We start from the raw sequence: 23309 nt of genomic DNA, 5'->3' as shown, positions 1-23309 counted from the left end.
CAAAGAGAGATTCAACAACTAAAAGAAAGATCGATTCTTTTGGATCCTTCCTTTCTTCAAATGGAACGAATAGAGATAAAATCATACTGATTCTCTAAATGCCTTTCTAGATATTCCTCAATCTCCCGGCTATTCACGGAACGTGAGAATGAGATAAATAATCATATGCTTCCGGAAGAAATCGAAGAATTTCTTGGGAATCCTACGAGATCCATCCTTTCTTTTTTCTCTGACAGATGGTTAGAACTTCATCTGGGTTCGAATCCTACTGAGAGGTCTACTATAGATCAGAAATTATTGAATAAAGAATAAGATGTTTCTTTTGCCCTTTCCAAGCGATCGGAAAATAAAGAAATATTTAATATATTCAAGATAATTACGTATTTACAAAATACCGTCTTAATTCATCCTATTTCATCAGATTCGGAATGTGATATGGTTTTGAAGCATGAACTAGATATGGACAGTTCCAATAAGATTTCATTCTTGAACAAAAAAACATTTTTTGATTTATTTCATATGTTCCATGACCGAAATAGGGGGGATATTCGTTACACCACGATTTTGAATCAGAAGAGAGATTTCAAGAAAAGGTAGATCTATTTACTCTATCAATAACCGAGCCGGATCTGGTGTATCGTAAGGGATTTGCCTTTTCTATTGATTCTTACATATTGGATCAAAAACAATTCCTGAATGAGGTATTCAACTCCAGGGATGGATCAAATAAATAAATATTTATTGGTTCTACCTCCTGTTTTTTATAAAGAGAATAAATCTTTTTATGAAGGATTAGAAAAAAAATGGGTATGGATCTCCTAGAGGAATGATTTGGAAGATCTTAAACAAAAAATAGTGGTATTTGTTAGCACTGCATAAAAACATTCCTCTAAGGGAACATATGCCAAATTACCTAAATCAATCAAATTAAGGTTCTTCATTAAAATAAAAAAAAATCAAATTAAGGTTTATTTTAATTCGTAAATAAATAATCAATGAATAATATAAAAACGAATACTTGTGATGATATATATTGACATTCCTCATTTTCTCTTGTGTATTCTGGTGTCAAAAAATTCAATAAGCTCTAACTCATCCAATTCAAAGCGGATTTGCATGGATTTTTTCCTTTCACAAAATTTGAATTCTAACTTTATTTAATTCAGTTCAGTTTAATTCTTTAATTTTCCAAACAACATAATTCATTTGCATTGAATAGCCCACGTTGGTTTGATGTCCCTTGCTTCGACTGCAATGATTCTGTTAACAATTCGGATCTATATATAATATATTAAAGTTGGCTCCTATAACGAGAGCACTCCGTTTAAACTACGAGAGTTCGCCACGTAGGATTCTTGAGCGATTCCTCATGCCGTGGCTGATCTACTCTTCATATTTCTAGCGATGGGAAACCTTCAATGGCATTTAAAGCTAAAATTATGTTATCTAGAAAGACCGATGGTCATTGAACAATCATTAAGGAATGGATAAGTTTTAGAATTTAATTCTTCATTGGAAGTAATTTTGCAATCGATATGAAAATTAACGTCGCTCATTTCCCCGGCATGTCCTCCTCATTGGTCAACTCATGTTGGACGACATAACCATGACACCATCTCATTGGCAGTTATCGATAAAGTAGGTTGAATATCAATTGAGGAAGAGCTTTGTAAGATACGCGATCACTTTCATTCTCTGCAGATGGGGCATGTTGCTGTAGGTTTATCAACCAATGGCGCCACACTTAAAATCACTTGGAGATTAAGATTATTGGGATTACCAACAAAAATAAGTGATTCACAAACCAAGCTTCCTGCTTCTCATCATGAGTCACCTGTTATACCTTAAGAGAGATGAGTGTTGTTTTATGGCCATGCTTTATTGTAATTTTCTGGATCTTGTGGTTTTCTCTAACGCTGCTAATAAGCATTTTTGACGTATCCATTCCTCCTCCCTCCTCCCTGTGCTATTATTATGAGTCTTAATTGGGCTAAATCTCCACATCCATCTTGGGGAGTGACTGTTATTTATTTGTAGTAGCAATTTAGATGCGAAGAAGATATATTTTACCTGACTGCCAGTAGAATATGCAAGGAAAAGTGAATATCGACGGATGTATGAGTATGTATACTCTTTTTTGAGCATGAATAAGTGATCTGTGGTTTCTTTGTCAACGAGATGTTATCAGATTCTATTGTTTCACATGGACCAAGCAATTTAATATGTGACCTTGATATCTGAATAAAGGGAAGAGCTTTACAGAAACGTTTTGAGTCTGTATTTCCAAAAGTTGATAACTCGGAAAAGCCAAACGTTGGAAGGAACATACGGATATATGCATTGGTATCGAATGTTTTACCTCTCCCTTTTCAATTTCGATGAGAGTCCCCAAAGGATATGCTTCTTACAACAACATACGAGGTAATTGCTGTATTATTTATCTGAAGCTTTGTCTTTGAATTCATTTACTTCTTTATTCAACTTAGCTAATGTTCATTTTTTGTCTTGGAATTATCTTTACTCTATATATTATCTTCTTTTGTCGTCAATTTGCAAGACTAGAATATTCGAACTTGAAATGACTTACTAATAAGCAGCAAGGCCGTGTAAGTATCATGATTATCTCATAATTGCAACATTTCTCCCTGCATCCATATAATTTTTGTTGAATAAACGTTTTACGATGGAAAAATATTCATACGATCTCTATATTATGAGAAGTCATAAAGGATAAAATATTTACTGATCTTCTTATGTAGTTTTTTATGCTATTTATCCAGAAATAAATCGATGGAAGATGGAAGTGTAAATGGAAAAAGGCCAACCGAGACCACGATAGTGGAAAACATTCGAAACAAATCATGGATGCAAAGTATGTAAGAAGAGTGTTCTTTTGTAGTCTCTAATTACTAATTTTCCTCTTTCCCATTCATTATTTTGATGATCCTTTTTTTTTAGGTAGATGATGATCCTTTTTTTTTTTCTCTCAATTATTTTTGGGTTATTTACACCAAAAATCATGAACTTTCACTGTTTTTCTAAATCTAGCATCAATTCTTAATTTTCCCATATATAGCACCAAATGTAATATTCATCTCCAAGTCCATTACATTTTCTGACTTGACAAGTGATGGCAGCCAACGTGGCTAGCAAAATTCTAAGCTCCAATAAAACAACGACAAGTGGCCTCTTGACCCAATCAATTTTTCAAAAACACTCATATTATTTATTTTTGAAGTTTTGGCCCATATTTTTTTGGAAAACCGGGCAGAGGGGATGGGACCCGACCCGGCCGGGGCTCCCCCGCTGGCCCTCGAGCATTTGATAGGATAATTGAATAGGTATTTCTATTGCTCTTAATATTATTCTTTTCCATGGATCAAACAATCTACATATATATATATATATATAATATTTATATAATAGGTTACGACCCATTGAGTCTCTTCTTTTAATTGTGTATATTGGTTATTGTAGATCTCCCTTTAAAGTATTCATTTATTTGTTCCTTAATGTCATTAATGATGTTAAATTCAATATATGCCAATTTAATTTCCTATGGTTCATATTCATGAGTTTAACAAATTCTAATGCTAAATATAATATAAAAATTCTACAAAATATCAAAAATTTATTGCATCTAACAAAAAAAATATATACAGAAACTTATTTTAGAAATAGCTTCTATTCATATAAGGTATCGTACTTTAGCCCAAAAAAAAAAGAATTAACATTAACATTATATATCTTATGAAACAATCATCCAATATTTATTAGATACCAATTTAAATGTATCTTTTTGTTAGAATAAACCTTAATAATAGAATTAACATTATATATATGTATATATATATATATATATATCAAAAGAATTAAAATTACGTAAATACCAGCGCAACACGCTGGCAAGTGACTAATTTAATGTATAATTATCTCTAGCTGGAAACTTTAAGGAAAAAGGCAAATTGAACGACAGAGGATCTTCTGTTGAAATAATGAACGATTGCCAACGGATGAAGCAAGTCACGTTAAATATGTCATATGAGATCGAGCTTCAAAGTAGTCTCTTTCGGTGCATGGAGTCATACTTAGTTGGTCACTTGCTAAACACGGGACATGAACATATAATTGAATGGGACGTTATCGTTAAGACGGGGAATCGTATATTCAATTTGCAACTTAAGATTTTCGTCCTGCTATCATTAATTTGTTTGTTGCAAGGGTTTCGTACAAGAACATGCTGTAGAACGTCCGTGCCGGATGGAGGCAGCTTCCATTTTTAATGAGGGGTTGATTGCTAGTGCCAGTAAGTGGGGATCATGAAGAATGCTTCGGGAAAGCCTGGTCGAAACGGACCTATATAATCTTCAGAACATTTCGGGAATTGCTTTTATTGACCCGCTATCTATTCATGCCACTGATGTTACATTGTTACATTTCAGAATCACAAAGAATGATTGGAAACAAAAAATTGGCAGCGAGCAAACTGAAACACGAGGATTCAAGACCTCTCAGCAGCAGCAAGTGATATTGAGGTATGGTCAATCGGTATGTTCCTCATTGTCCATTAGCATGGTATTTGATGAAGCAACCAGGCATCCGCAAAAAATTCTCAAAAAGTTCATCCAGTCGGACTAGTAGGAAGGAACTGTGGGTTGGCGAATTTCCCTCTTGACCCGACCTATTCTCGAAGGAGGCCACACCACGTGGGTTACTCTTCCACGAATCAGACCCAAAGGAATCTGCGGAAACCAGTTAATGCAATTCAGAACAAAGGAGAGACAACATTCCAAAGTGAACGCACGGTTCTCAGCTTTACGAAGTGCTAAGTTTCATTTATGAATGGTGTACAGATAGAGGAACATTCTTGTTTGACATTTCACATCCTGAGACCATGGTGATGACTATGCTAGATTTCTCTTATCCCCATGAATCGGACAATACTATGATATTTCCCATCTTTCTATTAGTCCTATTTACTTTGTTCGTTGGAGCCATAGGAATTCCGTTTAATCAAAAGACGAAAGTGATCTAGATATATTATCTAAATTGTTAAATCCATCTATAAATAGTTTACATCAAAATTCAAATAACTCTGTGAATTGGGAGGAATTTGTGAGAAATGCAAGTGTTCCCCTCAGTATAGCTTTTGGAGGAATATTTATATTATTATAAAAAAAATCAAATCCTCTTTTTTAATCCTATTTGATCAAATTGAAATAGGATTTTCGAGATAAGGAATAAACTAACCATGGATAAATCCAAGCAATTCTTTCTTAAATCCAGGCAACCTATTGATTCGGAGCGGAACAACATATGTGGTCTCACATTGAATTGGAGGGTGTTTGCAACTTACCGGGCCCAGGGACCTTGAATCCAAGCTAGAAAGTAAATTATCTCCTTCGACCCAACAATGTCCTTCTGGAACCCTCATCACATCATCAATGTGGGAAATCCCGACCCAGTCGCCTGGTAATCCTATTATCCGCTTTATGTGCCTCTCCTTGTGATTTGTTGGCGACCTAGACAAGGCACCATAATTGGCGTTCATCAGTGTCGAAAGACTCGAGTGAACAGCAAAAGCACTGCTATTGAAAAGTTCAGGGACAAAACTCAAGTACACAATGCATTCATTTGCCAGAAGGATTCCACGAGATAAGACCGACATGAATCAATTCTGCGAGATAAAGAGCTAATGGATCGGCTATTACTTGAGCTTATACCATAGCAAATCCATGTTTAGTCGATTTCCCTTCTTCAATTATTAAACAATGAGAAAGGGACGTTTTTTACTATGATACCATCACAATCAGGAAATCTCGGTCATATTTTGTTGTGAATATGACTGAATGATCAATCTACTTATCCTATCACTACAAGAGGAGGGAGGGAAGTGAAGAAAGAGAGGAAGGTAGATCAAAGAAACGGCCATTCCTTGCAATTGGATTCTCATCATCGTGCTTTTAGGCAATGCCGCAAAATCGCATATCTAATCGACTTCCATAACAAACTATCCTGAGAAGTTTCACCGAACGATCCTGAAATGAAACTTCAAATTCTAGTAATCAACCGGCATCAATTCCTACACCCTGTTCAAAGACTGCTATTATTTGCTGGAACCACTCTTGCAGGCTGAGTCACTCTTACAAGTTTACGGATTAAGGTTTCAAGAGTTCATTGCATATTTTTTTTTTTTAAAAAATGCATAGTAAGCTCGAACATGTAGGCAAATATCAGCTGCAGTGAAATTAGAAGAAGAAGCTTACGTGAAGATCACCACATCGCCATGCGAAAACCTGTACCTGCCGAGGCAGAACTTCTCCACCAACACATAGTCATCTGCATTTCATTGAGTCACAGGATAAGCATAATCACTGACCGCGCAGCACCATGATTCTCGCCATCTTCAAATTGAGCTCTCAATCAAATGGAAGCATTACCGAACGTCGATACTCGACTGCCAGAAACCTCATCCGTCACCGGATTGAGCGAAGGAGACATGGAGCCACCTCGAACCGCGGCGATGCTAACGTATCGATCCTTAACTGTGACGCCTATCAATCCGATCGTTACACACTTCTTGGCGGTGTTCCATAGGCTGCTCCGAGCACTCATAGCCGCCCCTCTCTATCGTCGACTCTACTGGAAGAGCTGAGGCATGGAACCGTGGGGGACACGCGCCGGCCGTTCACGGCGGAGACGGCCGCTAGTCTATGGAATTTCCACTCCGCGCGTTGCTGCAGCTGTGAGCCTGTGGCGGCGTTTCTCCCACAGATGAACTCAGCGAAGAGCTATCTCTGGGCCTCATGGGCTTGAGTTCGAACTAATGGGCCCAGTTTCAGTTCCGCCGGGCGTGTAACTTGTTGGCGTGAAGAGTGAAGACTCGGTTGGAAATTGCTAGAAATGTTTCTTCTTGAAAAAGGTTTTACGGATATCACGTCCTAGTCTCTACTTTATGTCGGATGTCCCGAAGGCTCTTCTCGACCGAAATCGAGTTTCATCTTAAAGCGGATCGTATTGCTTCGTTTGGTTTCGCAATTAAAATCACAAAAATTTTAACTTTAACTTTAACTCAACACACTACATAATAAAAATACACATTTTCCAAGTCAAAAATTTTAACTTTAATTTTAACTCAACACACTACACAATCAAAATCAACATTATTTTAACTTTGAAACTAAATGCACCAGTAATAATCAGTTTGAGAATGATTGTCTCGACACCAACCTCGGACGATATGAGTTGCACTAAAGTTGTAAATACAGTATTATTATTATTATTATTATTATTATTGTTATTTTTGCTGGTAAGCTAATATAGTACTTGAATCATTGACCCTGATAATATTGCATTGACGTATCATGTATCAATTTCAAATACAGCAAAGGCAGACATCTGATAAAGATTGAACCAATACCGAGCAACGAACTATATCTACAATTTCTAAGAGTGCCCCAATGCGAGACATAAATATGTACAGTCCACAAACGTATGTTATCTACAGACATGTTATCTACATATGGTCATCATCACCGACAACATAAAGGGCTATAGATCACCTAAAATGAGAGTACTGCTGAGACGAGACGCAGAGGGGATCGGGGACAATGACGGGCAGCTTCTCAATGTACAGGACAAGTCTCTTCATGTTCTCCCTTGCGATAGAAGACAGGTCAGCTACATCACCATTGGTTGTGTATATCCACAGGTCACCGGAGTTTACTCTCTTGAGACTGTCCCGACAAAATGGGCACGATTGGGACCTTGATAGCCTGAAGATTACGGAAATATTAGCATTAATCCCTAGTCAATTGCAAAGCTAATCAAGAAGTCAGCACAAACAATTATCCGTACTTCAGAACTTTCACATCTCATCACAGACAGGACCTGATTTCACACATCGGCTCATTTGCCTCTCTATTGATCAAATTTTATTTGACGAGCCTCATCCCATCATTATGCCAGACTACTTAGGATCGGGCATGAAAACAAGTGCTTTAGATGAAACATGAAATGCAGCATACCAGTCCCTGTAACACCTCATGCACAGAGAATGGCAGCAATTAGGGAGCACGATCTTCGAGCTAATCTTCATACAAATGCCACACTCCTCTTCCCGCTCTAGATCGGCTACAGAGAGCTTCCCTTTATCGGCCTCGTCCTTTCTCGTGTACTTCGTAGCGCAGACTTCTTTCTGTTTCCTCTCCTCCACATCAGTAATCCCTCCGTGAAGTTGCAGCAGTGAGGGAAATATTACAGCTGCAATGACAAGTTCAGATCATTATCTCAAAACTCAACCGGGGGGGGGGGGGGGGGGGGGGGGGGGGGGGGGGGTTGGGGGGGGATGGAGAATGCGAAGATAAAGAAACTATGCTCACCATAGAACTCCCTAATGGTCGCTCTCCGTTCGTGAACATACATGGTAGTCTTACCATCCACATAGGCCTATCATAGGACATCATAAATATCACGTGAAAAGCCAGAAGACAGGAAACACGACATAATTAATTTTTCGGGGGATGTCCACCTTATAAATAAGAATCTTAAGCAGTCCTAAGGTACCAGCAAGCCGACAATCAGTCCACTGAACGAGAAAGAGCAGAAAATGAGCTGCGGGACTGTAGGACAGTCTCATCTGAAGGCAGCCGCCACCGTATGCTTGCGGGTAGTCTGAAGCCCTGAGCAACCACGAAAGAGAACCGATCAGTCTGGAACTTGTTAATTAAACCTTACAAAAGACGTATCATGTGAAGGAAATAATAAGTTATAGAGTAGAATGCAATCGGCAGCTTCAAATTCGTAAAAAGGTTTCTCCTTTGCTGGAAAAATTTTGAATCCCGAGGAATCAGGCGAAACTGCAGAGGCCATTCAAGGAGTGAAACAGTGTCTCCGTGAATTTCCAGATCTACCCAGTGGAAACTTGAAACCAGAAGGTGAGCTGAGCCGTGATGCTCCGTGACGGAGAAAACATTGCAACGAAGCACATCTGACAGAAAATGGAACAGAAGCAGAGAAAAGATTTCAGCTTTTGAGAGAGAGAGAGAGAGAGAGAGCAATTTACAGGGTATTAGCGAACTGAATATCAGCTTCGAGGGCTTTGAGGGAATCCTTGAACGATTTCAACATTTCCCTTGTCTGCTTCTTCCCCACGAACTCAAACCCACCATCAGAGAATCGCCTCCAACACCGAAAAATATACAGCAAAGGGCGATAAAAGTTGCACAAACCGACGAGCTCCCTCAGTTTCACAGCTGATACTCAACTCGTCCTAGAAACCCAGAAGATCAAAAACTCCTGTCCTTCGGCTTCAGCTAATGGTAGAGATCACAGCCGGAGCTATGAGTGGGAAAGAGGAAGGGGGTTTTGTGTGCAGAGAGAGAGAGAGAGAGAGAGAGAGAGCGGCGGTTGTGGGGCTTACTTGGCTTTCGCTTTGGTCACACGTAACGGTGCAGGCTTCAGCATCACCCGTTTCCTTTTTCTTCCGGTGTACGTACTACGTAGTTTGAATATAATATATCGTATGTTGTTTACCATATAATAAAATAATAAATGAAGTGTGACTGTTATTATGAATGAACGACCATCAACACGAACATGAACGAGAGAAGAGAGCACCAACAGAGGAGGACGAGGCAGAAGCAGATTGATTCCTCAAATTTACAATACTGCCCTTCTCGAATTTTCAATCTTCACCGGCGGTGACCCGATTCCCGCCGACAGAGCTCTCTGCAATTGGCGGGAGCAGAGGCGGAAGGAACATAGCCATAGGAAAAGAAAATGCCTTTATTATGGATTTTTCTTTTTTCTTTTTTCTTCCCTTCGAGAATTTACTCTCCTTTTTTTTCTAGGATAAATTGTACTAGTAGTTCAAAAAATTTTATAAATATTTTAATATGATACAAAAAGTTTTTTTTTGCAACTTGATAATGCAAAATGTTTCAAAGTTATTTCAGTATAATACAAACCGTCATCTCGCCATTGACTCCGTCAAGCCATCCTTTGCAAAATCTGTAAATTTTACAACATCATGTAACTTACGTAAAACATTTTGTACTATTAAGATACAATTTTAAAACATTTTGTACCGTCATATAACGTCTCACTAAAACTGATTTTGTACCATCAGCGTCAACTTGACGGCGTCAATGGCGAAATGACGGTTTGTACTATATTGAAACAACTTTAAAATATTTTGTACCATCAAGTAGTAAAAAAAAACTTTTTGTATCATATCGAAACATTCATAAAACTTTTTAGACCACCAGTACAATTTATCTTTTTTTTTTCTTTCTATTTTATATGTTTTTTTTCCCCTGCGGAACAAGCCATAATAAACTGCGACGTGTCAGCCATGCACGACATCAGTCGAATGCAGCTATCATCATCCGAAAAAAATCATCAATACATTACATTACACTAGCAAGGAAAAATCTCGAGACTTTAGTTTTTATTTGCCAGAAAATCTTATACAGTATTTGAAAAATCAGAAGGATTTCCGTTTCAGGTACGCACGACAATTTCGAATTTACATTGTATATTTTGTTTTTGGCACTTCTAGTAGTATTAGTTCCCTGTTTTCAACGAGTCCGGACCAAACGTAGTGCGATGTAATGTTTATCGTAGTGCCTTTGCCAGAACTATGAAGGAATGTCAGCCGCTCCTAGTGAACGGTACATTATAAAAGCATATCCATTGATCATCGTAAGAGCAACCTAATTAAAATAAAGAATCCAACGCATAAAAATGATGATTTGATAATAATAATAATAAAAGATAGCATCGTTACGTGGTTATACTGGTGTCCCCTTGAGCAAAGAGCACAGCGACGTATTGCAATCGGCAACAAGTCGGAATTTGGGGGTCCGACCAACCAAAGGGTAAATTAGAATCACCGTTGCCTACACTCTTCTCCCAATCAACTCGACACCTATATATATATATGCGAGAAATAATATATATATATATATATATATATACACACACACGAATAAACAACAAAAAAATGTAACAATAATAATAAACTGAACATGTCATCTCATTGAACCCATGTAATTAAGACATTTGGATTTCTTTCAATGTGGAAACATCGGAATTGACAAGAAACGTACCGGATGCTCGTCATCGTCACGTAACAATAAACATTTCATTTTCACCCTCCACCTACAGACTGTTGCATCTCATAATAACTTAAGCTTTCACTGAAGTTATATGTCGCAGTCACGTATACAGAATCTCATAGCCCAAATTCCTTCTCAGAAGATATCATATTGTATAGAAGAAACCAATGATATATCATCGTTCATCAAAATTTGATTGGTGTCGGTCCTTCGGGATAGTAGCTAACGGTGATAATAATGACGGTGAAAAACTGAAAATGACCATCCGCTTCCCAACGGAGCAGGTTTTTGCTTTTCCATCACACCATATAAAAACATATTTTGTCCTCTTAACCTAAAAGGTGAGATCATTTCCCTACAATGTAACCAAAGGAAACTACACATAGTTTTACTCATTATTTATTTTTTGAGTCCCGAAAAATTATAAGCGAATTCCCTTTCTTTTTCCCCCCTTCCTGTACGGAATCTGATGAAACACAATTATTATTATTATTATTATTATTATTATTATTATAAAAGTACGATATTGATGAAAAATTTCCTCCTTTGATAAATTAAATACTTAAAAATTAAGCACTCAATTAATTAAAGAAAAAAAATGTATAGAAAGGAGGAGGAATGATTGGATGAAAATCTTTTTTTTTTATTGAAAAGAAAAGAGCAAGGGCAATATTTTGTACAGAAATTTATAAAAATTCAATGCAATTTTTCCCTCCCCTTCTCTTTTCCTCCTATCCAAATAAAACGACATTGGCTCAAACTTGAATTTGTCGGATCTATTTGGACTTCGAATATGAATCGGTGCACACTAGAAAAAGGATAATGTGTTGATTATATAATTAATTTTTTTTAATTTAATATGTTATCTGCTGCTATTGAGATTATTGAATTTGCATGACAATGACATTGCAACCAATCATTGAAGATGATAAAGGCCGAAGAAAGACGATCAGCCGAATCGGTGCGTGAAGCAAAGTATCTCGTATCACTATCTTCTTTCCATTTAATTATTAACACATGCGTATCCCACAAACCCATAAATTCATGTAAATCCTCTGTATAGGCTATTCTTTAATACAAATTGTTCCAATTCCTTCTGAGAAAGAGCAATTAATTCTCACAACCAACTTTGGCTCGCCCAAAAAGAAACACTACCTTTTGGTTTTTTTGGGGGGGGGGGGGGGGGTTTGTCATCTGGCCAACAGCTTCTGATAAACAAACTGATAATATGGTTGAGCGAACGGCACCAATAATTTCTTTGGATTTGATTAGAAAAAACTGATTACCAAAAACAAACAAAAAGAAAATGTTTTTCTTCTCAGTGCTGATCATATCTGATAAGGTTTGAGAAAGGTTCAGATTTGTTACCTCTTCAGATCGAGTTGAGTGTCAGGTCCCACATGAGACCCATTACCACTTCAACTATAACTCGAGTCTTGGAGAGAACCGCCTGTTGATTAGTAGTACTCTAATCTTGTCGGGGAGATCAACTTGTAACAATCTCATCAATGAAGATCTCTGAAGTAACCTTGAGGTTTAAATTGTGAATGTCCCACTCAGCTTCCTCCAGTTGTTCCATGAAATTCTCGAACCGCTTCTCCATGTCAAGTAGGCTTTGAGCGAGCTGATCAAGAACATTGTGTGAAACGCCGCAGTTCTCGTGCAGCCAACAAGCCTGCCAAACACTTCTCAAGACTGATAAACTCGTCGCCCCGACCTGAAAGGAGAGGTATCTCAATTACACAAAAATTCTCAAATACAATCACACTAGTTTTTGCTAAAGGAGCATGAAAAAAATTGAGTTGCAGACCTTGAATGCCACGAGAACCTCAAAGTCATTGCCCCGTTGGTCCACTGTGAGGATATACTTCTCCTTTGAGTACAGTCGGAGAAGTTCCTTCGCCTGCTCTCAAATATTAGAACAAGAAAAGTTAAGAAGGTGACACATATGTCACTTCAACCTGCTGCATAATTTCCTAACATGATTGTGAATTTTCCCCCATGTGCGCTGGAAATAATGATAAAGGCCCAACCCGTTAAACTGATAAAAAAACTAGCGCAAACAAGTTTTCATGATATGATATGAGAGTGGTAGATTATCATAACATAATTTTGTTATACGATAGAAATTAACCATTGTAGGGCACTATATAAGGTCATACCATGAGCACAGAGATGTCTCCGTTCACCATCTCTTCAAAGGACACACCGAAAATGATTCGAGGCTTCAGAAATCTCTGCCATAGCAATATATTCTCTCTCTTATTACATTCATCACATCCTAAAAGAAAGGGATATAGGATAGATCATTTATACTTCATAAACCTGAATCCAAAAGGACTCTTAAAGAGCGTGATTCTTACCTGGAATGTTCGCGCTTACAACATGTGATTTCACAAGTATACAAGCACGCTTCAGATTTATCTGCAAGAGACGAACGAGGACGACTGAATAATCCAGTGACAAACGAAAAATTGAATAATTCTTTCATCCAATATCCAAAAATTCATCTCTCTCTCTCTCTCTCTCTCTCTCTACCTTTTACCCCCTATGCAGAAAGGATTGTCTTTTTCGTGGCTGTGAGCCGTGAGGGAGAAAGGAGTTTTGAAGCTTACAGTGTCGAATTTTAGGGCTGTAAGAGACTGATATCGTAACCAGAGGTGAAGAAGCCTCATGCTCGTCCATGTAAACGCCAACGAGGGGTAAGATTTGACAAGTCCAGGTGTATCCTGCAATAATTATAAATTAAGAGCTACAGTAACTGATCATGAAGCATAAAGAATAAGAACCCTAGCTCTGTCAAAACTATAAATTAAGACATACCAAGATCAGAATGCCTAGTGCAAGGCCAAGCAACTGAGCAGCCACTTCCCAAACTTCCTCCTTATGATATTATTTAGATCACTTATCAGTATTCTAATTCCTGAACGAACTTATTCATCATAGAGTCTGCTCAAATGTCATCTTCACTGAAGAAGACAAGATTACAGCATGCAGTTGTGGCATTAGTTGCAGCATACAATAAAAAGCTGGCCATATTGCTGAAAGAATTAGAGAGTTCTCAAAGTAAAAAATGTATATGTGCGAATAGGATAATAAAAGAATTATTCTCAGTTCCGGATCCAAAATTAATGTGAAGTTTCAAGAAATCATCTTAAAGATAAATATGAGAAATAAAGATCATAGAACTAATCAGTCTTAATGCTTTGTTAGTGTGGTATAAAACGGGTTTAAATATACCTTTGCTGCTACCTCTCCCAGATTCCCTGATATTGCAAAATGATTCTGAATAACTCGGAATGAGGGATCTTTTAGCCCTCTAGCTACAGCCTGTTTCAGTTTCACATAAAATTATTGACACTCTCAGTTAATCCGGACAAGGGGATGCATGTGTTAGCAAAACACGCAGAAGATTGGAGAAGGATGGTATCATATTTCTCAGACATCAATCATCTAAACAAAAGGTGGCTAACAATTTATTCTGTTAAATGAAAGAACCTTACTATCTAACCGATTATGTCCTATCAAGCAAGGCTGAGAAGGCGAAGGGGTAGTAATTGTGCGTAAATATAGTCACTGCTCTTCTCAAGGTCATTGATCAGGATATAGGTTCTCAGCTTACGAATGGAAAAAGGTCAGTGCACAATCAGTATTGTGGTTCTCCGATGTTTGATGATCATATAGAGGATTTCAAGGAAGAATAGAACCGAAATCTAAAAAAGAAGGTTTTGGTGATGAAGTAGGACATTATGGAAATGCACTAAGATGCAAATTGACTTATCCATAGAAATTACCTTGGTGAGATTTCCAAGAGATGCCAGCGGCAAGAAATAGGTGGGATATAATTGAGTGCTCAAGTCAAAGATGCTGCCGATAGATCAAAGATTTAATAACATCTCTCCGGCTAACTCCAATAAAAGAAAACATAAAAGAACCAACACTCTTTATCACCTTCCAGCACTGCCTATGAAATCGGCATACATGCGCCATTGTTTTGGATCATCGTCAAAAAGACTTCCAAATCGTCCACCTGGACAAATAGCAATACTTTAGAATCAGGCGGTCAAAACAATCTTCAGTTTCATGGTAACCAGAGTTACCAGACCGATTAGAAGACGCCCAACAGCTCCAATTCCATCCTTTGACACCCATCTGCAGATTCATATAAGATTAAAGAGTTGGACTTAAGAAAATATGAATTAAGGGGAGATGAAGATCTCTTACAGCCATGAAATAAGTTTCAACTAAAACAAGCATGCTCGCTCTGTGGATAAATAAATGCATGGGGAGAACCAAGAAAGAACAGTGAACAATCACCTGATGGCAGCAGCCGAGGCAGCAGCAGTAGTCCCAGAGAAAGAACCAACACCAACAGCCTGAACCATCAACCATCAACCTATGAGTCACTGAAGATTACACGCCCAGAATAAATGAAATGCACCGCAGGTGACTAAGTAGCAGTGAGAAAGATTCAGCAACAGTTTAACGCGCCTTCAATAGACTTGACGTAACCAAGGCATGACAGATCCATGCTGTAACATTTGTGGGGAATTGTAGTAACATGTATTCCAAGTAATCATCCGAAACCGATCCTGCAGCAAAAGTAAAGAATGATGAGCGACTTGCATATTGCATAAGTAGACAAACAAGTAATAGACAACATCATTCTTTCCTTTTTTCCCCTTCACTTCCTACTCTAAAAATGGTACTGCAGAATTCTAACTCCGACTTTAGTCCTCTCGGTCAATGCTAAATCCGCAAGATGGTACTATTATATTGCATTCCAGTGATGATAAGTATGTCGACATTGATGCATCGACATCGCAAGTGGTCGCTGAACAAAGCATTGAACTGAATGACAATCAGCAAGCAGTGCGATTAAGGAGTAAATGCACTACAAGAACAAGAAGAAAATCTGATAGAGCTAACCAGGGAAGCCTCCAGGAAAGACGAATTCCTTGACGGGATCAGGAAGCCAGGATAGCTCTGAGTCAGAGAAATCAAAGCCATTACTGGTGGACCGTTGATCCTTAACCTCGAGGGAAGTTTGTAATCGCGAGTCCTCCTCATGCAGCACATACCTTCAGGTCAAAACAATCAACAAACAGCTGAGAGGTTCGAAGAGACGCACGCACAACGGGAGCCACTGGTTGGTTCTGAATAAAGGAAATATCGTTGATGAAGACCTCTTAGAGGTGCCATCGCTGTATCTCTCGACCAATATCAGACGAGGTTCGACTTCGGCCTGGTCTCTGCAGGGCAGAAGAGAAAACGAAACTCATTCCTGATCGAAGCCAGTAAGGTGGAGATTGAGGAAATATGGGAGATAGTGATGAGTGAGACGACCTGCCACTGGTGGTCTGCTCATGTGGTTCTCCATTCAGCTCAGGATTGGGAGAAGGCCGTGCATGGGCGACGATTCCTCTCTTCCGACTCCTTACAGGGTAGAGGAAGCCATAGCTGGGAAAAGAGAGGTGCAGAGCGTAAGACATCTCCACTCCACAGTCAGTCCACGTACGCGCCTCTGCTCTACTGATGTATGTCTCTCGCTTCAGCACGCTATGGACACTAGTAGGAAGAGGAAGAGCGGAGCAAGTGAGCTCCGGTGTTTTTCCTTTTATTAATTTTTTTTCTTCTCCATCGGGGATAATAATTATGAATTATTAATTGCAAACAAAAATAACAAAATCGGAGACTCCGACCTCACCTCCATGGTCGCCGGCGTCCTCTGTGAGTGTCGGCAACCTTGGCGGTCGGGGTCGCCGACCGGCGGCCCAAGCCCCTTCCCCTTTTTATTTTCAAATTGTAAGACCCAATTGTAAAAAAAAAAAAAAAGTTTGAGGGTAATAATGATAAAATGAAAATTGTGAGGATAAAAAATGATGAAAAATTAATGGTGCGCACGAAATGAACTACAAAGAGTTATATGTCCTTAAAAAAATCACGAGGTTCAATTAGTTTCAAACTTAAATTACAATGAAATTTTTTATACTTTTTTCAATAAATTAATTAATTGCATTCGGATCCTGAGCAGTTTTTTAGCTCTCGAAAGCCTGGCCCAAAAAAATCGACCCGCCCATGTACACCCCTACGACAAATAGACTATTGTCTAGGGTCAAGCCGACGTCCAATTAATCTAATTAGTAAGAAGGTAGAGAACACGTCGTGGTGGAACCAAAAAAAGTTAATTATGTTCTGATTCTCTCGCTTTAAGTTTATCGAAGGCATCATATTTTGGAATCAAAATTGTCTCAAAAGACAATTATTAGGAAAAAGAACACAACATTGATCTAAGATAAACAATGATTCCTTTGGAAAATAATAATCAAGAAAGAACACAAAAATGTTCTCCATTCACCCATTGCTTAAGCATTTCGTCCACATAGTTTCCTATCAAAATCAATTGGCACAAAAGCAGCTACCCCTACACAGTAATCTAAAGAATAGCTGGAACTTTCGACAATATTGGCCTAATTATAAAGTCGCATTCTGCCTATTTAACCTGACTATCTCGTTCCCGTCCTGTCTAATATCTCGCAAAATGTTGTTACCATACCACCAAGTGCACTCCAAAATTGAAGTTTGGCACATAAATCCTCCAAAACAATGAATTCCAGGGCAGCCCGAAACGTAGTGAATTGAGGAGAAAGAATCACTGAACTATCTCGGTGGCCCTCCCCCTGCGGCAAAAGTATTGAAGGACAATATACCAAAGAATCGGAGCACTTCAATTACTAGCATCACTGTGCTGCTTCTGCCGATTTTCCTCCACGATTCTTTGGAACTCTTTCTCGCTAGCAGCAATTAGTCGCTTGACTGTGTCGAATGTTGTTAGTCTAATGCTGCAGGAAGGAGAAGGAAAGCATGTTCAGTGACACGAGTACTAATATCTGGCTAGTATCATCATTAGGACCACTCAACTGCTCCATCATTATCCTACCATGAGGTATACTGGACTCAAAACTATGCGACTGCAATCATCTATTGATTGTCGAATGAGACCAGCTCACATGTGAAACCTATGCCCGTGTAAGAAATGCTACTATCATCTTCTAATTGCCTGGTCTAGGCAAAAGAAGAAGAAGAAAACGAAAAATGGAGTGAAGAGCCCAAAGTACCAACCTGCTGTTTGGTAGGTTTTTCAAGGCATTTGGCAGAAAACCTCTGTATAAACCCACCACTCCATCCCGTTCAATAATACCTGCATCATATGGTTCAAGAATTAGCAATTTACCAAGCAAAGTTTAAGAATCTCAACGAAGACTTGTCCTAACTAGGAATCTACATGAACCGTTTCTAAGTTCAGGAAATGATAAACCAAACCAGATATAGGAATCTTTTGTACCACGACCACCCTCATCTATCCAAGCCAAAATGCCCATAAAAGAAAATTATAGCAAAAAAACCATCTCGGAACTACTTTGGAAAATCAAAGCTTAAAATTGGCTCAGAGGTGCTTCCAATTCTCAATTATCATTTTCCAGCAGACCTCAACAATAACATAAACAAGGATAAACCCTTGAATAAATGGGCGAACAGTTAGAGGGTTTCTTTATTTTTAATTCCTTGCAGAATATTTTCGCACCTGGAAAGGCATCCAGAACTGTCTTGTAAGGTGTGCCCCTCATTTGCATCTGCCTTCTCACTGTGTCCAGGGGATAACAAGTGAGTGTGGCGATTCCAGCTGAGACCAAAGCAGTTAGAAGAGATGCCTCAGTCCTCGTTTGAAAGTCCTCTGGCAAAGCCTTTTTAACCCTGCGAATTTGGAAAGAAATTAAGTAGCAAATATTTTCATCACCCGTGTCCCTAAATCACAAGTTGCGGTGATCCAACTCACAAATCGAATACGCAGAAGTTGACCGCAATGTAAGGAGCTATTCCAATGAGAGAAGGTCCAAGACCATTATAAAATGATGCAACTCCTTCCTCTTTCAGCATGTTTAATGCAACCTGAAAAGACAAAAGAAACATGATCAAACCATTGCATGCTCATTAAGAGGTATCACTGGTTTTCTGAGTTTTACAAAGAAGAATCCTACCTGTGACATGCTCCTGTAACCTGGTTCCACTGCTAAGCGTAACCGTAAGACATCTAAAGGGTATGTGATCTGCAATTAAAAGAGAGAGAAGTGCTTTCCAGTAAAAATTAACACAGACGTGGTCTGTGGACAAATGTATTGATAAGAATTCTACACACAAAGTTGATAAGAACTCAAGGAATTGACTGATCTCCAAAATACATATATTAATCTTAAGTTCAACACTGTTCATGTCGAGGCCAGAATTCTAAGAGTTCGTTCATTGTATGCTTACAAAGGTAGAAGTCATGCCAGCACAGGCACCGGCAGCAAGTCTTCCAATGACAGAAAGCTCGCAATCCTTTCCTTTAAAGAGTTTCTAAGAATCCCAAAATTAAACAGTTACACATTTTAGATAGAGTCACTCGTGGAAATATTCTTGCAGTGCCATGATTTGGGAAAATATCAACATACAAGTACTTGGCAAGTACCTTGTAGAATTCATATGCAAAAAGTTGGACAGCACTGTAAGGAATAATCCTTATAACCTGGAAGGACATAACACAGCTTTAGAATGTCCACAAACAAGGAATCATCACTATGATCTAACAATAGTGGATTCATCGAGTCCAAATATGAAATCCACATAAAAAGAAGTACCTGAGGAAGGTTGCCTTTCCAATACCCCTTTAACCCTTCTTCCTTCCCTATCAATGTGATTGCCTACAATTTAGACCAAGTTGGTGCCATTGGTGTTTATGAAAAGGGACATTAAATACAGATTGGACCACTTAAAGAACCTATTCTTTTAGTCGGCAAATATATACCAGCAAACATAAAAGAAAATAGAACACAGTCTAAGGCCAGTTGTTCTATTCGCCAACAGTTGAACTGATATCTTTCTCATGGCACATTGAACATGCCTCGAGAATCAATAGTATAAAAGATGCAAAAAAATTTGAATGCAATTGAAGATGGCATTCAACATCGACAAGAGTCAGGAAAGTATACCTCTATAAAACCAATGGCCTTCTTTGCAGTTTGTTGCCCAGCTCGTACACCGTGAGTCTATTGACAGAAACAAAATCAGTGAGCAACATGTTCCAATTCGATCACCAACGTGAACTATTCAATCCAAAATTCAGATTCTTCCTATTTGCCCTTCAAAAATTTGGAACATCAGATCATCAATTCCTGTCATTTCCTCATGTATGCTTATTGGCAATGAATTCATCGCCCAGTAATGTCCAATAACCAGAAAATGTATTTCAGTTATAGCAATCACCCATACATAAATAGCTCTAACGTTTTGAGGCACTAAACGGGCGGAGAATGAGTGAGCTAACCTGCATAAGAAGTTTAATGCGGTCGAGCGGTGCCGTGACGGTTTTTGCGGCAGCTCCAGCGACGGCTCCGGCGAGGAAGAGCGCGGCGTCCCTAGGGACGTACGCCACGATGGCCAGCGGATGCTTCAGCAGCTGAGCCGAGGTGGGCTCGTACTCGCTGTGCTCCCGCTTCTCCGCCAGCGACAGCGACGCGAAATTGGCGATGCTGGCCCTCCCGGAGCCGGAATTCAGACAGACCCGGCCCGTTGACTGAGCTCTCCACCACAGTGGCTCGTGGCTGGTGGAGTCGGGGTGAGCGAAATGGGAGGTCTTCAGGTTGGGGACAGCGCGAAAGGCCAACGCGCCTCTGTCCTCTCCCATGTCGGTGGAATCGAATTCAATGGAGAAGGGGGGAGATTTGCAGAGGTTGGTGAAAGGGTAAAGAAGAGATAAGGCGCCAGGGAGGGAGCACGATACAGTTAGGAGCTAATTCGGAGGGGGGAATTTTTTTTCATTATTATTTTTTTCTTTTGCGAATCTTCGAATTCGGAAATTTTATGCATTCTGACTAATTCAGTCAAGTCGAATTTTATTAAGAAATAAAGTTCTTCTAATGTGAATATCTCTATTTACAAAACTTGAATCTGACTCTATATATATAAAAAATAAGTATTAAATCACTTAAATCAATACAAATTAATATTTTTATTTTTTAAAATTAAAAAAATTGATTATGTAACTTTCATTTCTTTTGTTTTTATTTTAGTCTTATTTCTATTTTTTTTTTTACATATACTTTTCGTTGTTTTTCTATTTTCATTCTTCCGTTACTTGGGCCATTGCACACGTCAAACGTAGTCCCACCTGGATGATACAATTCCATGTTAAACTAGAGGAAATTAGAAAAGAAAGAAAGAATGTCAAATAAATAAAGCCGGTTAAAACCATTAACCAATTGTCCAGCTACCCATCTTCTTCGACAGCTGCCTCACTTCAAAAACTTCATTTACCCAACAGCTCGTCTTTTCAACTGCAGACTTCTACATGGGAGCAAGATAAAAAAACTGAACCTTGTATTGACGACCCAAATCAAGCTTCGACGTGTTGTCTCAGCCACTGCAGCCATGACCCAAGTTCAGCCTTCACCAAACACTTCTCTCCCCACATATCTTCGTCTATCTTCATGAGTTTGAGGAAATTAAGGTTTGCAGTTGTTAAATTGCCTGGAAATCCTTTAATTGTGAGCTTCAATTTTGGAAGGACTTGATGAGGGACCAAAAGAATGAGCACCATGGGACCAAACAAGAAGCTCAAGTCATTCCGGTAACAAAAACGCAAATCAAGTTTTGGGTGTTGGCTGGCTGCACCAAACTTGGCCGCGCACCGTCGAAGAGGATGGCCAACGCTAGTCATTTTCGTTTTCAATTTTTTAACCTTTTGTTTTTATGTTAAAAACAAAAAGAAGGGAAATCGGCAAATACCGGCGGCTGTCAGCTGTAATGGACGGCCCAGATGAGCAAAAAGCTCACGGGGCTCCTTCTGTATGTGGACCGGCTTGGGCCTTTCCAGCCCTGGGCCGAATATTTTTTTTTTTTTTAGTAATATCGACGGATTTTCCGAGGGATTTTTCCCACGGTAAATTACCGAGGCAAGGTAATCCCATTTCCCGAGGAAAACCGAGGGATTCTCCCACCGGTACTCCCGGTAATTTTAGTAGTGTTTGTTGAGAATGCTGAGTTGGATCCGTGTAGATTATCCACAACAGAAAAAACTTACGTCACATAGATTATTTTGATCTGCTAACGAACCGAATCGAGCTATGTTAAGTAGATATAAATATTGACTCGGTTAAAAAATTTCCCATTCATATCCAAATTCGCATCTTCCTCTGTGGATTGATCATAATTTTGTCTGATTAAAATAAAAAAAGACAAACAAATCAAAGAATGAAGCAAGAGAGGAGAAGAAGACGGTGAACATTGAACAAGAAAGGCCACATCTTCTCCCAAATAAAAGACCAAGCAGATTCAATTTGCCAAAGTCAAGAAAGATCTAAGCAATTTTCCAGAGCCATTAACGTGAATAATCATCCATAAATAACAGAACGTTGAGTTGTTGAAAAACTACAGTTGAACAGAAATTACAATACCCGCGATTCAATCTCGATCGCAAACTCCAGGAAATTAGGGTTTCAATCCATCTCTAATGTCAAAAACTTTGAAATTTTCGAATAATTAAAAAAAAAAAAAAAAAAGAGTTCTCCTTCTTCGAGTCAACAAATCTCATTCAAGCCCCTTTCGACTCGGACTAGGGAACAGCAATCGGGAAGAGGTGAGAGACCTGCTCGAATTTGGAGTCCGAGGAAAAGCCCTCAGTGTCGCAGATCACCAACAAACGGTACTTGATCCCGTCAGAAAAGCGTCACTGAGTCGTTTGAAGATCTAATCGGGTAAGAGATGAGAAGAACCTGAAGGAGGAAGCTGGAATGGGTTCGGAAAACATGATCGATACATTCTGAAAAATTTCAGCAAAGAAGAGGAAGATGCAAGTGTTTCGACTTAATTGGGTAAATTTCATGAACCGGTTTTCAATCATTTAACCATAAAAATGATTGTGTCGAAAAAGTTGACGATGTAGGATGAAAATAGAAAATTAACATAAGGTAAATGATTAAAATAGCCAAAAAAAAGAAGAAGAAAAAGGATGAAAATAGGAAAGTAGGCAAACGTAAAGAACTAAAAGTATAGTTTTCCCATTTGAAATCGATGAATTTCGTGTCCAACTTACACCAACGGGAGTCTCATTATCCTTATTTTCGGTTCAAGTCACAGCAGGAGAATATATAC

General features: G+C 38.7%; 4 protein-coding genes across 5 annotated transcripts; all 4 read right to left on the bottom strand.

Moving 5' to 3' along the window:
* Positions 1-4361: 4361 nt before the first annotated feature.
* Positions 4362-6820, bottom strand: LOC116209486 (mitochondrial inner membrane protease subunit 2). The gene is made up of 4 exons (XM_031543168.1): positions 6441-6820; positions 6267-6339; positions 5357-5522; positions 4362-4742 (listed from the first exon to the last, which is right to left on the bottom strand). The coding sequence occupies exons 1-4, from the start codon at positions 6613-6615 to the stop codon at positions 4635-4637; spliced, it is 522 nt and encodes a 173-aa protein (XP_031399028.1). The 5' UTR covers positions 6616-6820; the 3' UTR covers positions 4362-4634.
* Positions 6821-7322: 502 nt separating this feature from the next.
* Positions 7323-9502, bottom strand: LOC116193310 (E3 ubiquitin-protein ligase AIRP2). Its single transcript, XM_031522130.1, has 5 exons — positions 9065-9502; positions 8531-8681; positions 8382-8448; positions 8028-8262; positions 7323-7775 (listed from the first exon to the last, which is right to left on the bottom strand). The coding sequence occupies exons 1-5, from the start codon at positions 9127-9129 to the stop codon at positions 7559-7561; spliced, it is 735 nt and encodes a 244-aa protein (XP_031377990.1). The 5' UTR covers positions 9130-9502; the 3' UTR covers positions 7323-7558.
* On the bottom strand, positions 8853-16717 carry LOC116193307 (protein root UVB sensitive 5). Of its 2 annotated transcripts, XR_004154233.1 has the most exons (16): positions 16467-16717; positions 16307-16372; positions 16050-16201; positions 15612-15712; positions 15438-15496; positions 15226-15272; positions 15072-15150; positions 14915-14987; positions 14361-14450; positions 13944-14003; positions 13736-13849; positions 13484-13544; positions 13283-13401; positions 12931-13023; positions 12489-12837; positions 8853-8989 (listed from the first exon to the last, which is right to left on the bottom strand). XR_004154233.1 is itself a non-coding variant. In XM_031522127.1 (15 exons), the coding sequence occupies exons 1-15, from the start codon at positions 16610-16612 to the stop codon at positions 12607-12609; spliced, it is 1491 nt and encodes a 496-aa protein (XP_031377987.1). In that variant the 5' UTR covers positions 16613-16717; the 3' UTR covers positions 12096-12606. The 2 variants fall into 2 exon arrangements, 1 of the variants encoding a protein (XP_031377987.1); XM_031522127.1 differs by lacking the exon at positions 8853-8989 and having other exon boundaries at positions 12096-12837.
* A 722-nt stretch (positions 16718-17439) lies between these two features.
* On the bottom strand, positions 17440-20961 carry LOC116193309 (probable envelope ADP,ATP carrier protein, chloroplastic). The gene is made up of 10 exons (XM_031522129.1): positions 20485-20961; positions 20150-20206; positions 19799-19861; positions 19630-19686; positions 19434-19517; positions 19160-19228; positions 18958-19070; positions 18706-18875; positions 18243-18321; positions 17440-17962 (listed from the first exon to the last, which is right to left on the bottom strand). The coding sequence occupies exons 1-10, from the start codon at positions 20842-20844 to the stop codon at positions 17848-17850; spliced, it is 1167 nt and encodes a 388-aa protein (XP_031377989.1). The 5' UTR covers positions 20845-20961; the 3' UTR covers positions 17440-17847.
* Between the last annotated feature and the right edge of the window lie 2348 nt (positions 20962-23309).

Source organism: Punica granatum, chromosome 1, assembly GCF_007655135.1.
Source record: "Punica granatum isolate Tunisia-2019 chromosome 1, ASM765513v2, whole genome shotgun sequence".
Classification (NCBI taxonomy): Eukaryota; Viridiplantae; Streptophyta; class Magnoliopsida; order Myrtales; family Lythraceae; genus Punica; species Punica granatum.
Note: the sequence above shows the minus strand (reverse complement) of the source record. Positions and strands in the feature narration are given on the sequence as shown.